At 29.8% G+C, this 16985-nt stretch overlaps 1 protein-coding gene and 2 pseudogenes across 1 annotated transcript; all 3 read right to left on the reverse strand.

Annotated features, from left to right (window-relative positions):
• Window positions 1–899: 899 nt before the first annotated feature.
• LOC114181081 (carboxylesterase 1 pseudogene) lies at window positions 900–2152 on the reverse strand (annotated as a pseudogene).
• Window positions 2153–4754: 2602 nt separating this feature from the next.
• On the reverse strand, window positions 4755–6961 carry LOC146887290 (uncharacterized; annotated as a pseudogene).
• A 3091-nt stretch (window positions 6962–10052) lies between these two features.
• Window positions 10053–11395, reverse strand: LOC114181293 (carboxylesterase 1-like). Its single transcript, XM_028067712.2, has 2 exons — window positions 10767–11395; window positions 10053–10647 (listed from the first exon to the last, which is right to left on the reverse strand). The coding sequence occupies exons 1-2, from the start codon at window positions 11284–11286 to the stop codon at window positions 10187–10189; spliced, it is 981 nt and encodes a 326-aa protein (XP_027923513.2). The 5' UTR covers window positions 11287–11395; the 3' UTR covers window positions 10053–10186.
• Window positions 11396–16985: the final 5590 nt, after the last annotated feature.

Consider the following 16985-nt stretch of genomic DNA (forward strand, 5'->3'; position numbering starts at 1 on the left):
AAAACTTATAAAAAGGAATTTAACTAGTTTCAACACTTACAAAACATTAATAATCAATAGACTCTTTACTAAAATCAAAATGTTTATAGCAAAAGCTTACAAGCCAAGACACTAATATGACACAATAATAGATTTTTTTGGATATAAAATGAATTATAAAAAAATAAATAGGACAAAATGAGCATTTTAGAAAACTAAGGGGTGCGGAGAAAAATATGAAGGTGCAAGAATAAAGAGCCGCCCAAAAGTTTTTGTTTCAGCTATTTGCTCTGTTAATTGTGGACGTATGTGCATTGGACCACATAACATTAAAATTAAACATAGACGGTACTTCTGTGGTTGCTTCGAATTCTATCTTTCCATTACGAAGAAGTGTTGGAGGATCCTAATATCACGCACGTGTTCCATCTAATAAAACATCTCAGTGATACACGTGTTGGGGCTAATTCTTTTGGATGCGTTGCATTTTACATTATTCCAATTAGTTTAATACATAAAAGTAAATACAAAAATTATAACCAAAATTATTCTTTTCAAATTTTATTTTCTATAAAAATCAATTAAGACAAAGTCACAATGACAAAAACAAATTTCTTCTTCTAAAATTGTCTGTTTCTAATATTTTTTTTAATATTGTTTTATTTATCCATTTCCATTGCATCACTTACTATTCACACCCCTACTCTATTTTTACTAGCATTTTTCTAAGGCAGACACATTTTAAAAATTCAGATTTTTTATTGATTTTTTTAGTGCTGTCATCTGCTGGACACTAAAAATATATTTTACTAGTATCTTATATCTTTTTAATATATTTTAAAATATTAAAATTAATAATAATAAATGTATTATAAAAGTACAATAAAAAATAACATAAAAAAGCTAGCAGAAAATCCAAATTCCACTTTTAACGCACCAACTAAAATAAGGTTCTTAATAGTTACAAGAGAAGCACATAACTTTCCCTAACCTAATTCAATCAAATGAAACATCCCAAAATGTAAGCAAAATACATGACAATATAACAAACATCCTTGTATGTCTCTAGAAATCCCTAAAACACATTTTTAAACACTAAACATCACTGTATGAAACGAAATTTTTCACTACTTCAATGAATTTTGTAGCCTTTGATTCATTACGATACTCCACCCCATGAGACCCTTCTTCCTCAAAATCACTCACCACTTCCACACCCTTCTCTTTCAAAATCTCCACCAACTCTTTCTCACGATCAATCAACGGATCTCCACCGTTCCCACTCACCAACACCCTCCACCCTAGATCCCTCACTCTCTCCAATTTCCCTACCCACTTCTCAGCCCTCGGATTCGCATACTCGTGATCACGGTCAGCGCCAACGGGCAGCGCCAGCTCCCAAAGCAAATCCGCAACACTCAGCGGCAAAACCTCGTCGTTCTCTAATCTCACCTCGGACCCACACCTCTGGACCCCACCAAAAAACACCTGTCGCAATATGAGCCCTTGGATTTTCAACGGCTCCAGATCACGCACCTTGTCGGTCACACGTAGGCCCGCGATGTAGGCGATTGTTGCTCCAGCGCTGTTCCCCATGATATAACAGTTACCTATGTCGGCGTGTTTCTTCAGCCACTCTTCCTGGCTGCTTCTGACAAACTCCAACGCCTCCACTGCGTCGTCGTAAGCCGCCGGGAGACGGTGCTCCGGGGCGAGGCGATACTCCACGGAGGCGACTACGGCGGGGACGGCTGAGGCCATGGCGGAGCAGAAGAGGTGGAACATGGTGGAGGCGGCGCTGGACACGACGAAACCGCTTCCGTGGAAGAAAATAATGAGAGGCAGCTTCTGGCGTTCTGGGTCTGAGGTTAGTGCTGTTTGGGGTAAGAATAAACGTAGCCAGGTGTTGTTGTGTGCGTTGATGGTTATGTCTTTGGTGAGAACTGCGAGAGTGGGGTCTGAAGAGGGTGGTGTGGTTGGAATGTGACGTGAACGAGTGAGGGTGCCGTTAGGGTTTAGAACGAAATCGAGGTGGCGATAGGGATCAATGGGTTGCTGGTGTTGATCAGACATGGTGGTGGAAGAAAGCTAGGAAGAAGAAGATGAAAGTGTTGTGTGGTTTTCAAAATGTTGAAACTGGTGTGATTTTAAAAGGTATCCGAATCAAATTTTGACAATTTTATTTTATAATTTATTTGTAATAAAAAAAAAGTTTACTTTGCAGTATATAAGGCTGAATATATAGTTTGGAATTTTGAAAATTCAATCCGGCTTTAATTAAATAGGTCGAATTTAAATTTCATAATCATGTTTTTAGGGAAAAAAATGAAATAAAAAAAATAAATAATATTAACTTAGACGTTAGTTTCTTATCAAATTGAAAATATAGTTTTGTCATTATTAACTTAATGTGTCAAACTTGGATGCATGAACCAGAAGAAAAATTTGTGGTGTGCCGGCATTTTCTTTATCGCTGATGGGATTCTTCACTTTTAAATTTCAAACATTCGTACTCATAACTCACGAGGAAAGAGAAAAATAACTTTATGAGAGATAGAGACATTTACAAGAAAATTCAAATTTGGTGACACTTTTTAAAATACTACATAAAATTATTTTCATTTTCAATCATAATAAAAATTAGTTTTATTTTCAAAATACATTTTCTGTTAATATTAGAAAATAACATTTTGTTGTTGAATTTAAGGATTTAAGAATTAAAAACATATTGAAAGACAACTTAAGAGTTTTTTTAAATAAAAAAAACTTATTGAATTTGAAAGAACAATAATAAATATAAGGTTAAAATACCTTTTTTGTCCCAAATTTCGTCTAAGTTTTTTCAAATAAGTCCTAATTTTGGTTTTGTGTTCAAATAGGTCCCAATTTTCATCAATTTTATTCAATTGGGTCCTTTTTTGCTAACACCGTTTAAATCAGTAACAGCCATGAACAGTGACTGCCACATGTCACTTCATGGTTTTTTTGAATTTTTTTTATTTATATATTTTTTTGAATTTTTTTTAAATATTTTAAAATTCTTTTAATATTTTTTTTTAAATGGACACGTGTCAACCCAAGAGCGTGCCACGTGTCACTTCGTGATTTTTTTGAATTTTTTATTTTATTTTTTTGAATTTTTTTATTTTATTTTTAAATGTTCACGTGTCAACCCAGTAGCGAGCCATATGTCAAAGTCAATATTCTATATTCAATTTGGTCCCTATATTTTTTATTTTTGTTCAATTAGGTCCCAATTTTTGTTAACATTAACCAATTTGATCCCTATCGAAGATGTGACCAAATTTAATTTTTATATCAAAGTTATAATGATGTGAATTTTAATATATTATATAAAAATATTTAATAAAAAATGTGAATTTTAATATAAAAATTAAATTTGGTTTTAATTTGGAGAGGGACCAAATTAGTTAATGTTAACAAAAATTGGGACCTAATTGAACAAAAATAACAAATATAGGGACCAAATTGAATTTAGAACATTGACTTTGACACGTGGCACGCTATTGGATTGACACGTGGACATTTAAAAAAATTCAAAAAAAAATTCAAAAAACAACGAAGTGACACGTGGCACACTCCTGGGTTGACACATGTACATTTTAAAAAAAATAAATATTTTTTAAAAATATTAAAAAAAATTTAAAAAAATTTAAAAAACCACGAAATGACACGTGACCGTCACTGTTCATGGCCGTTAATGATTTAAACGGTGTTAGCAAAAAATGACCCAATTGAACAAAATTGACGAAAATTGGGACATATTTGAACACAAAACCAAAATTAGGACTTATTTGAAAAAATTTGACGAAAATTGGGACCAAAAAGGTATTTTAACCTAAATATAATACAACAAAAAAAATTAAAAGAAAACTTGTATTAACAAAGTTCTATATATAAATAAGACAATGCATAGCATACAACATTAATATATATATATATATATATATATATATATATATATATATATATATATATATATATATATATATATATATATATATATATATATATATATATATATATATATATATATATATATATATATATATATATATATATATATATATAGATTGGACGGTCTCTATATATAGAATTTATGAATAACATAAAATTGTTAAAATGCTGCAACAATAATAGAGAAGAGTGCAAATCGCAGCACAATGAAAAGGATAAGCGAGAGAAGAAGAAATTATGTAAATAATCGCTCTTTCGACGACAATTCCAATTTTAGTTATTGTGATCTCATACAATGGCGATTATCCGTAAGTCCTTTATCATATCCTAATTTTGACGATATTTACTCTAAAATCGTCATCTTCTCAACTTAAAAAAAAACTTACCAAATTGTGAATGTCGTCATTTTCAATAATAATTATTCTAAAACTATAATCATTTTACGTATTTGCAATAACGATTGACGTATAATCATTGTCAAATGTTTTTAGAACTGTTATCCTATGAAGCCCGGACACGGACACGGACAAGACACGGACGAGGAAGCGTCTAAATCGATAGGACACGGACACGGATATATATATATATATATATATATATATATATATATATATATATATATATATATAACAATTACAATTCATAGTCTAAAAAATTGAAAATTAATATTTATATAAAAAACAATCCACCAATTATACTTCATGATCTAATAGAAATCAAGATAAACAATTATAAAAGAAACAAAGTCTAGCAAAAAAAAAAAAAAAAACACGTAAGTAAATCATGATGTTTAACTCTCATATTTGTTCATCTTCATTGAAAAATGCTTCTTCTAATTCTGGTTCATCAAGAGATAGGCTAGCAATCTGAAGAATTTCGCTGTCTTCCAATGAAAAGTCATCTCCTCCAATATCCCACAATTTAGTTTCCTCTTCTCTATACTTTGAGGAGTTTCTTAAGAGAAGACGGAGATTACTATGGATAAATACTAAATCTTCTGCCCTTTTGGGAGTCATCTTATTTCTTTTCAAAGAATGTATAAAAGAGTAGGTACTCCAATTCCTTTCACAAGAAGAAGAAGAAGAAGGTTGTCCAAGTAGCTTAAGAGCTATCTTTTGAAGTATTGGTGCTTGAGATCCATGAATAATCCACCATGATTTTGCATCCATTTTAGTTCTATCCCTTATAGCGTCGGGATCTGCAAAATCTTCTCTTTCATTTGAAAAGTTTGCAAACTCTAAATTTGCTTGTCTCCTTACATCCACATCATCAAAGTACTTCATAAAACATTTTTTCCTTTCATGAGTAAGTTCTACATCTTCATGTGGGGCAACTCTTTGCGAATCTTCACTTAACCATTCATCACTATAATATCTACAGTATTAAAGAACATAAGCATAAATTAACATAATATTATATATTATAGATAAGACATATACAAAAAAATATATAATAATAAAATGATTTAATAGTATAATTACCTTGGATTTAAAGAATGAGCAAGACAATGAAGAGATGTGCTACTCTTAGTCCAACGATCAATTAATACTGAGTTTACTACCTCAAAAAAAGATGAATGTTCAACTTGTGCCTTTCCTTCATGTTGGTATATGATCTTCCTCACATCTTCAATCATTGAATCCCACATCTCATACACTAAATGAAGAGTAGCCATATCCGTATCTGTTTTTCTGATAACATCATAAATAGGGGCAGTAAAAGCAAGTATATAGTCAACCTTCATCCACCAATTATCATTCAATAAAGTTTCTTTGACTGTTCGTGCATTATCAACATTATCCTCTTTGTAATCAGACCATTCATTACTAATTACCATCTCTTGGAGTCCTCTTTTCAAGGTTCTAAATCTTTTAAGCATGATGATGGTTGAAGCAAATCTCGTTGGAGCAACAGAAAGAAACTTCAATGAATTGAAGTTATTAAACATTGATAATCTCTTAGAGTGCCCCATAATGAAGTTTTTAATAAATGTAGCATCATCAGCAATTTGTGAGATCCAATAAAATTCTTCATAAAGATCACTATTTCTTTCTGTATTTTTTGCCGCACAAATATTTTTCAATGCAAGATTCAAGGTGTGCACTACACAAGGAGTCCAATATATTGAAGAAAATTCTGATTCTATGATCATACCTGCTGCCTTACATACTGCTGCATTGTCTGTGATAATTTGTACTACATTTTGTGGTCCAACTTCCATAATTACATCTCTCATGTGTTTGGCAATAAAATCCTTGTCTTTTGTCTCACCAGATCCATTTATTGCTTTCTAAAACATTGGTCCACTCTCATTGATAGCCATAAAATTGATAAGAGGTCTTCTTTGAGGGTCGCTCCATCCATCGCTAACAATTGTCACACCTTTTGGCTTCCATGAATTCTTTATAGGTTGCAGAAGATTTTCTACATGAGCTCTTTCTTTATCAAGCAGTGGACCTCTCAATTTATTATATGATGGTGGTACATCATATTCACTAAGGTTAGAAGTATTGGCAGCGTAAGAAAAGGCACTCCTATAATAAGGACTTCTTGCGAGATGAAATGTTAATCCTGAAGAATAAAACATCCTTGCAATTTCACAATCAAGAGCATCTCTAGCTTGAATGTTGAAAGAAGCTTCTAGAGGACCCTTGAGTTTTTGGTGAACACCACCACTGCTTGTTTGCTTTCTTTTCTCAGATACAGGTGGTAGAGAGACCTTTTTCTTTTTTGAATTTTCAATTTTCAAAGTTGCTTCATTATCCAATCTTTTAAGCTCAGCAAGTTTTGTCGGATCCACTTTTGGACAAACTCTAACCCCTTTTCCCTTAATTTTTAAGAGATGAGCTCTCACTCGAGTGTAAGATCCATTAAATTCAAAATCACACAAAGTACAGTTGACCATATAATTTCCACCACCAGGAGTTTTTCTTATCTTTCTAAAATATCTCCAAAGAGGTTTTGTTTCATCTTCTTGTTCAATAGCTTGATTAGGTCTACTCATCTTAATTTCCTATAATAAAATAAATTGAAAATACAAAATTTACTTAATATTTAAAATTTAAAAATAAAACCAAAGTATATAATTTAAATAATTTTTATACATAATATATTTATAAAATTAAATTCAAAATATAAAACTTATAATTTTATGTTTATAATTTAACTTATAAAATAAATTAAAATTATGTAACGCATATGTATTGAAATTTGAAATTAAAAACTAATAAAGTATCATGTATAATCTAATAATAATATAAAATATAATTATCTATAAAATATAATTATTTATAAAATAATATATTTTTAAAGTAATGTTAAATTATTAAATTATTTTATATTGTTAAAAGAACAAGGAACATAGTACTCTCACATGTATAAGTTATAGCAAATATGATAGATGCATAGAATGACATTAAGTATTAAAAAAGTTAAGTTATTAGCATTTAATGGATGAATTTAATAAGTAGAAGAAAAAGAGGGTGTGGATAAAATTTAATATAGAAGGCAAAGAATTTAATAAATAGAAGGAGAGAAGACTTAAAGAGTACTCACATTTTTCTACACACTTCTTCTTCTCAGTCTTTACTCTTTTCTCTTGCTCAAAATATATCTCTTTTTATTCTTCTATCCGAGCTTCTTCCTTCTTCCTCTAAGAGCTTTCTTGCAATGACTATGTGTTTCGCTCACTAAATCTCAACGTTTCTTTCTTTTACCTCTAACTGATTTCTTTTTCTTTGTATATTTTGTAAGTCTCTGTATGTATTTATAGAACATGTATAAGGTTTTTGTTATTAAAAGATGAGATATAAAGATATTCAAATAGATATATTTGAGGATTATTTTGTTAAAATTTTTAGTTTTAATTCTATATAATTTATTAAGATTTTTAGTTAAGATTATTTATATATTTATCTTTATTTTTTTTATATAAAGTAATTTATTATATTTATTTGAAATATGGAATATGTATCTAGTAATTTATTTATATTTATTTACATATAAAAAATGAAAGATGTTATAGATTAAAATTAATTATAATATAATATATTATATACTGATAAAACAAGTTAAAATCTCTTTAAATAAAATATTTTAAGAAAATTTTAGATAAAGTGAAAATGTGATAACTGATCAGATGTATTTGTATTTGGGATCCGTAAAATTAAAACAAATTTCATATTAAATAACTAAATTATTAAATTGATAAGAATATGGTTATGTTTTCTTTTCAGATTTTTTTTTCTTTTGCTTAACTTTCCCTTTCCTATCTTCTATCTTCCCTTCTCCTCTCCGTGAATTTGGTGGCAACTCTGCAACGGGCAACTCTGCAACTGCAACTCTGCAACGGGCGTCCACGTTCCACTTTTTGCAGCACCGCAACGTATCTTTTCCGCGTCCAAAGAGAAGGCCGTGTCCGGCCCAAAAAGCAGCGTTCGACACCGTGTCGTGTGCGCTTCCGGCAAGTGTCCGTGTCCGGTGCGCCTCCGAAACGGAAAAACATGGTTCGGACGCCGTGTCGGAGCTTCATAGCTGTTATCCTATCACCAATATAAAATCATTTGCCAACAACTAGAACATAAATTCAGATATGTCATTGCCGCCTTTTACATCCAGAATGACCATAAAATCGTTATTATTTAACTTTTTTTACAATGATTATAGAGATTATCATCATTAAAATTAACAAAGGTGCTTTCTAAACTAATTTGTTATTGTATATTGTTGTGTACCTTAAACGTCTAATTTGTTATTGTATATTGTTGTGTACCTTAAACGTCGTGTTGTTACCTGATTTTATAAAATTCACTAAAAATAGTTATAAAAAGATTTTGACTTAAGTTTTTTTTAATAATTTTTATTAGAATGCATTCAAATGCAGAGTGTTTAAGTCTAAGATATTGATAACAAATTTAGAATTATAAAAATTTAGTAGTGAAAAACTTAAAATGATCATAACTTATTTTACGGACTTCTAATGGAGATGCTAAAAAAAATAAAGGTCGTTGGAAATGGATGATCAAAGCGTTAGCCTATCTCGAAGGGGATTAGGAGCCTTGAATTTAAAAAAAAAAAATCATTTGTGTCTTCCACAATGGTATCTGAGATTCCGATAATTATTTCCATAATCTTCTTATGTCCGAAAGATGACTCATCGTTTGTTATATGTTTTTTATTTTTTTATTATTTTTCACCTATTTTCCCGTACTTACAACTTTATATAAGATATTTATAGTACTTACAAAATTCTGAAATTTTTTGAATTGTATTATTATATTGTATATTGATTTTTTGAAAGAAAATATTGACGAAAAAATTAAAAAGAAACAAAACAATCCAAAAATTAATGTTTGTTGTCCTTACATCATATATTTATTCATGTCTATTATAAATACAACATACATTAATTGACTAAATTTACTTAATGTTAAATAAATTTAATAAAATTGAGTTAACACTACAAAAAAATGTTTCATTAGTAACTGATTTTAGTGACCAAAAATTGTTAGTTACTATAACTACTAATTTAGATACAAGTTTATAAACTAAAAAAATTATTGGTTACTAAAATAGTTACTATTATGAATAAAAAATTATAATTGGTCACTAAATTGGTTTCTAAAATTAGCTAGCATAGTTTTGGCTATCACAGAAAACTGGTCACTAAAAATTAGCTACCTAAGTTTTGGCTACCAAAATAACTTAGTTACTAAATTGCTCTATAATTAATTAGTGACAAATTTAGTGACCAATTATAATTTTTTATTTATATTAGTGACTATTTTAGTAACTAATAAATTTTAATTTTGAAAATTGGTATTTAAATTAGTCACTATAGTAACTAACAACTTTTAGTCACTAAAATTTGTTACTAATAAAACATTTTCTTGTAGTGTAAAATGATTAAATTTACACATTTTTTAAAAATAATGAACTAAAATTTTAAAAATTGACTAATTACATTTTTCATTAAAAGGATAAAATGTATTTAACTTTAATAATATTATTAATAAAACTATGAAGAAGAAAATACCATTTTATTGTTCAATTTATATTATGGATGAAGACTCCAATCATAAGAGTTATTGTAGAAGACAAAACTTCTCTATTGCAACAGTTATTTAGATGCATCAGTGATGTCAATCTTTTTGTGGCAGAAAGTTGAAATAACTATGAATGTAACATGTTAACAATTGTGTTTGGTGCAGGAGAACACGATAATTTAGCCCTAAACACAGTTAGGGTTAATGAAATGTTTAACTAAATCAATGAACTGGCTTGCCTTCAATGGGTCAAAGAGTTCAACTCCATGGAAGCCTTCTTCCTGAAAATCCTTCACCACTTTCACCCCTTTTTCTTCCATCAATTGCGCCAATTCCTTATAACGATCCACCAACAGGTCACCATTGTTGCCACTCACCAGCACCCTCCAACCAAGCTCCCTCATCTTCTCAAATTTCTGAACCCCATTTCCAGCTCTTACACTGCAATATTCATGGTCACGATCAGCACCAGTTGGCAGTGCCAACTCCCACATCGAATCCGTAACACACAGAGGAATGAGTCGGTTATTCGCAAGCCTTAACTCTGACTCTGTCCTCTGCACTCCGCCAAAGAATGGTTGACGCAATATCAACCCTTGGATCTTCACTCCATCAAGATCATTCACCTCTTCAACTGCACGTAAACCTGCAAGGAAACAAAATTCACTTTCATCAAACAAATCTTCAGACTTATAATTAATGTTCACAAAACTCATCATTTATAAAGAATTTAAAACGGATTCAGATGAAGTAGAAGGAGATGACCTGTCCGGTAAGCGATGGTGGCCCCAGCGCTGTTCCCCATAAGATAACACTTGGAATAATCCGCGTATTGACGCAACCACTCATCTTCGCAGTTTCCGATCCACCGCAGTGCTTCCGCGCCATCGTCGTAGCCCGCCGGCAGTCGGTGCTCCGGCGCGAGACGGTACTCGACGGAGGCCACAATGGCCTGGGTGGAATCGGCCATTTGGACGCAGAAATCATGGAACATGGAGGAAGCCGCACTGAGCAGCACGAATCCCCCTCCGTGAAAGAAAATGATGAGAGGAAGCTTGTTGGGGTTGGAAGGGTTGGAAGAGGATAGCAGTGATCGTGGGAGGAATAAGCGCAGCCATGTGTGGTTGTGTGGGTTGATGGTGATGTCTTTGGTGAGAACTGAGATGGGAAGAGAGGGGTCTGAAGAGGGTGCGGTGGTTGGAACAGCGTTGCCGCGAGTGAAGGTGCCGTCGGGGTTGGGGAGGATTTGGAGGCGGTGGTAGGGGTCAACGGTTTCGTTGGACATGGTGGAGTAAATGGAGAAACTTTTTTTGTTTTCTTTGATATTGCAGTGAAGATTGCACCGAGTCCTTTAATGGTAAGAGATCGTTTGTGTAAGAATAAGAAGTTGAGAATGGAGTTATTTATTGTGTTCTTTAATATGCATGTGCAAGGAGAGAGGATTGTTTAATTTGGTTGACCAACACTTTTGTGTATATATATATATATATATATATATATATATATATATATATATATATATATATATATATATATATATATATATATATATTTATATATTTTTTTTTTATTTTTATTTTTTGCTAAGAGTATTCTTGGTATTACATTTACGTGGATATGTGAAATAGTTGTAATATTAACTTACCACGTGGGATTGGATTAGAAAAAAATATTTTTGATAAACGTGTAGAAGTTTGGTTGAATTAACTTGATCCATATTAAAAGGATCCCGACTGAGATTGAAGGTGATTTGATGTATAATACATTATTAATAATATTATTTTATATTTTGGTAATTTTATATTTTAAAATTTTAAAATTTTATAATTTAATTATTACTATGTGACAATTCCAAAGGTTATTTCTTTATAGATAAGTACTCAAATTATGGGGCTATGCAACTTAATCTCTAGAGCTCTGTCTTTGATAAAAGATAATAAAAATAATTAATAAGGCATATTTTAATTTATTTTAGCAGTAGTTTATAAGTTAGAAGATATTTCACTTTAGTTTGTAATTTATAGCTTAATTATTATTATTTTAATTATTATATTTTATATCTTAACATATTTTTTATCTATTATTAATACGTTTTAATACTTTATAGTTAAAGATGAAGATGGATTCCAACATTTAAGGTATTAAACATTAAATTTTAATTTTAATTAGGTATTATTTTTAATATTTATCAACGTATTTTTAATTCAAATGTAATTTAAATTTAAATAATTTATAAAATCTAGTAAAAACATATGTGTCCTTCTAATAATGGTGTTTTTTAAAGAAAATAATACTGTGACTTTTATTTTTATTCCTCACATGACTTGACTTAGTGTGAGTCAATGATCACCGCACCAATACCTAGGTCACGTATCCGTGTCCGACACGTATCCGTATATAATACTTTAGGATACCTATACTTATCAGAGAAGTATCTAATTTACAAAGTCGTAGTACAGTACAAAAAGAATATTTGAATGATGATCATTTAGTAACGAAAATAATTAGTCACTATATAGTGACTAATTTAAGTATAAATTTAAAAACTAAAAATTATTGGCAACTAAAATATTTCCAAAAAATTATAATTAGTCTCTAAATTTATAATTAAAATAATTTTTATTATGAATTGATTTCTAAAATGGTCACTAACATTAGTTACCAAGATTTTGACTACTAAAATAATTGGTTTCTAAACATTAGTTACCAAGGGTTTGATTACCAAAATAATTAGTCTATAAATTAGTCTCTAATTAGGGAATTGGTGTCTAATATATTTTTTTGTTACTAAAATTGGTCATTATTATTTAAGAGTTTTCCTACTATGGTACTTTTATGATAACAATAATTTATATTTTTTATGTTGATAATTTTAGTACATATAGTTTTAATTTGGATTAACACAATAACAATCATATATTTATTATGTTTTTAAGAATTATTGTACCAATTTTTCAATATTCATATATCGTATCTATCACGTATCATGTCTTATTACTTTCAAAATAAATGTACCGCCAGTCATATCAGATACATATATCGGATACATATATCGTAATTTATTATGTCATATTCGATACATATATCGTATTCATACATCATAGATGTGAGTTATTGATTCTTTTAAAAGAAAAGATAATAGTATATTAATCAATAGTCCATATTAAGTTACGTAAGGAAATAAAGGATGAAAGTTAATAAATGGTAGTCACAATACCATTCTTCTTTTTATAAAATAAACATAAACACTACAACATTTAGCAAAATATTCAATATGTTTTATAAAATTGATCAATGGGTTGGTGGTATTGATGAGACATATGGTGGTGGAAGAAGGCTCTGATGAAGAAGAAGATGAAAGTGTTGTGTGTTATAGTGTTTAGAGAAGCTGTGAAGTGAAACAAACAAGTTTTGGTTGTGTTATTTTATTGCTGCTTCGTGTTGGTTTGAGTTGGTCAAAGTTCGCAACTTTCTCAGCTTCGAATTCAATCCTTTTACAAATCTCATACATTTAAATGATTTGGATATAACGAATTTTTTAATTTTTCTGAAACTGGTTAAAAACTGCTGTGGTTTTAAAAATGAGTTTTATAATCGATTGATTATTTAAATTGGTTCTAAAATCGGTATTGAATTAGCATAACAAATTCAAAGCTGATTAACTGTCAAAAACTGGATTTAAATCAATTTTAAGTTAATAACTGTAATAAAAAAAGTTTACTTTGCAGTATATAAGGCTGCATATATGTATAGTTTGGAATTTTGAAAATTCAATCCAGCTTTAATTAAATAGGTTGAATTTAAATTTCATAATCATGTTTTCAGGAAATAAAATAAAATAAAAAATATAAAAAATTATATTAACTACGTTAGTTTCTTATCAAATTGTAAAAATAGTTTTGTCAATATTAACTTAATGTGTCAAACTTTAACGCATGAACTACAAGAAAAATTTGTGGAGTGCCCGCATTTTCTTTAGGAAAATGAGTTTTTCATAATTTTTTTTCAAAGTTAGACAAATTTTTTATTAATAATATTATAGTAGATAAATTTTTATTTTTTAATGAAAATGAAGTAATAAAGATAGTAATTTTTATTTGTCAAATTTTGTTAAAAAAAACTTTGTTAATATATCATTTTCTTTTTCTTTATCGTTAATGGGAATTCTTTCAATTTAAATTTCAACCATTGGTATACATAAGTCACGAGAAAAGTGAAAAATAAACTTTATGAGATAGAAACATCTACAAGATAATTCAAATTTGGTGACATTTTAAAAAATAGGTTAACTAATTGGTTTTTATATTTTAGAGAAATTATAGATCGGTCCTCTTGTTTTATTAGTTTTAATTTAGTTTTTGTTTTAGTAAATTTGTTATAATTAATTTCTTTCCGATAAAAATATACTAACCTCGTTAAGGAAGTATATGGTTATTTCGTGGATTTTTTATTTTTAAAATTTTTTAATTTTCAAAATTTAATTTTTTTTACCATATGTCTTGTCTACGTTGTATCACGTCACGGTATAATATGACAATGAGAGTAACATACATATTATTTATATGAAAAATCACAACTTTGTCTCTATTTTTGTTATCTTATCTTAATTTAATTCAAATTTATGTTTTAAACTGAAATAATTCATTCTTTTCAAATTAAGACGAAATTTAATTTTTATATACAAATTTAACCTTTATATAAATATTATTATGATACTTTTATTATAATTGAAATTTTTAAATAAATTAAATTTATTTAAATTTATATTGTGCATTAAATTTTATTTAAATTTTGTTTTAAATATTTATATATCAATAATGTTTTGATAAATGTTAGAATTGTTAAAAAACTTTATAAAATAATTTTAAAACAATTTTATAGCATGTGCAAAATAAATTTATTTATTTTAAATTTTATTTAACAATTATTAATATTTTAAATTATTATACAAATATTTTAAAATTGTTATAGAATTGTTTTAAAATAAATTTATTTAAAAATTTGTAACATCTAAAATTGTTATAAAACTTTTTAAAATTTTACATATCAATTTATAAAGTTATTATTTTTAAACTAACTCTAATATTTATTTAGAAATCATTAATATATAAATATTTAAAACAAAATTTAAATAAAATTTAATGTAAAATATAAATTTAAATAAATTTAAAAAATCGTCATATCCTAATTTTGACTATATTTATCCTAAAATCGTCGTCTTCTCAACTTAAAAAAAAAAACTTACCAAAATGTCGTTATTTTCAATAATAATTATTCTAAAACTATAATCATTTTACGTATTTGCAATAACGATTGACGTATAATCATTGTCACATCAAATTTGTTTAGAACTGTTATCCTGTAACCAATTTGAAATCATTTGCCAACAACTAGAACATAAATTCAGATATGTCATTGCCACCTTTTACATCCACAATGACCATAAATTCGTCATTATTTAACTTTTCTTACAATGATTATAGAGATTATTATCATTAAAAATAATAAAGGTACTTTCTAGACTAATTTGTTATTGCATATGGTTGTGTGGGCTAAAGGTTTTGTTGTTACGTTTTTAGCTTAATTATGATTTTGTAAAAGAAAATTTTTGACTCAAATTTTTTTATTATAATTTTTATTATGATGTATTTAAATTTAAAGTGTTCGACCATGGGATATTGGATATATACTTAGAGTTGTGAAGATTCAGTAGTAAAAAATTTTAAATGGTCATAATTTTTATTAAAATTATCTAGTCAAGATGTCAAAAAAAAAAATGATGGTTGTTGGAAATGGGGATGACGAAGACATTAGGCGATTCCTAAGGAGATTGAGAGTCTAGAATTTTAAAAGTTGGAAATGGGGATGACGAAGACATTAGGCGATTCCTAAGGAGATTGAGAGTCTAGAATTTTAAAAAAATTCATCATTTATTGTATATTATTTTTCATAGTTTTAGTGAAAAAAATATTGAAGAAAATTTTTATGAAGACTCACAAATTAATATTTGTTGTCCTCGTAACATATTTATTAATGTCTATTATAAGTGCAACATGTAAGGCCCATTTAAAATATGTTAACTTTTCTGCCCTAAAGTTAGTGGGCCTAGGCCGGTCCAACGTATAAGGTCCTAAGGTCTGCCCTAATCCCACTCTCACTTTCACTCTCACAGAAACGCAGCAGCCGTCAACCCTTCCCCCTTGCTCTCACGAAAAGCTCTGGTAGGGTTTGCCCTAAGGTCCCCTTCCTTCGAGCTCGAACTCAGTCCCTGTTCACGTAAGTCACTCCTCAGCCCATGCTCCTTCCTTTCATGGTTTGTGTTCTCTGTATCGTTAGGGTTTGGTAATAACCCGCTCCTTTCTTCTGTTATGCCGTTCAGTTCAGCCGCTAACCGCCCTAGGGGCAGTTCTACCTTCGCTGTGCGGGTCGGAGCGTTTGCTAGCTTGAATCCCAGGTACGGGAAGTTAGGGTTTCAGTCTTTTGGTGTTATCTTGGTTGTTCTTGAGTGAGTTACTGATTGCATGGATAAATACTTCGTTTTGGTGTGATTAAATGCTTTGCGTGCTGGTTTGGGTTCGATTTTCATGGCTGTTGCAGTGAAGAACAGTGGCGAGACCTGTTAATCTCGCCCAAGCGAGTCCATCTCGCCTAGGCGAGATGAAACAGGGAGTTTGCCTAAGTTTTTGCACGAAAGGTCGCCCAGGCGACTCGCTTAACTTTTGAGCGAGCAGGCAACTCGCCCAGGCGAGAGGGATCTCGCTTAAGCGAGATCCCGCGTTGCTCATGCCCTTGTTTTTGTGCTCTCGCCTAGGCGAGGGGGAGGCTCGCCTGAGCGAGCACGTCTCGCCTGAGCGAGACCCTCCAGCCTAAGCGAGGTGCTGGACGAGACAGTGTGGTGTGTGATGTTCTTCTTGGTTTTGTATGGATAATATCGGCTTGGTTTTGAGTATCTGTGCTAAAGGCTTGGTATGTGTGAGTATGATA

Source organism: Vigna unguiculata, chromosome 4 (assembly GCF_037176805.1).
Source record: "Vigna unguiculata cultivar grain cowpea cultivar isolate G323 ecotype 2 chromosome 4, ASM3717680v1, whole genome shotgun sequence".
Lineage (NCBI taxonomy): Eukaryota > Viridiplantae > Streptophyta > Magnoliopsida > Fabales > Fabaceae > Vigna > Vigna unguiculata.

Bases quoted from the DNA above. Each gene is read 5' to 3' on its own strand.
- LOC114181293 (XM_028067712.2), bottom strand. From the start codon at position 11,286: ATGTCCAACGAAACCGTTGACCCCTACCACCGCCTCCAAATCCTCCCC. The intron at 10,648-10,766 runs GTCATCTCCTTC...GTTTCCTTGCAG, and splicing joins CACCATCGCTTACCGGACAG to GTTTACGTGCAGTTGAAGAG.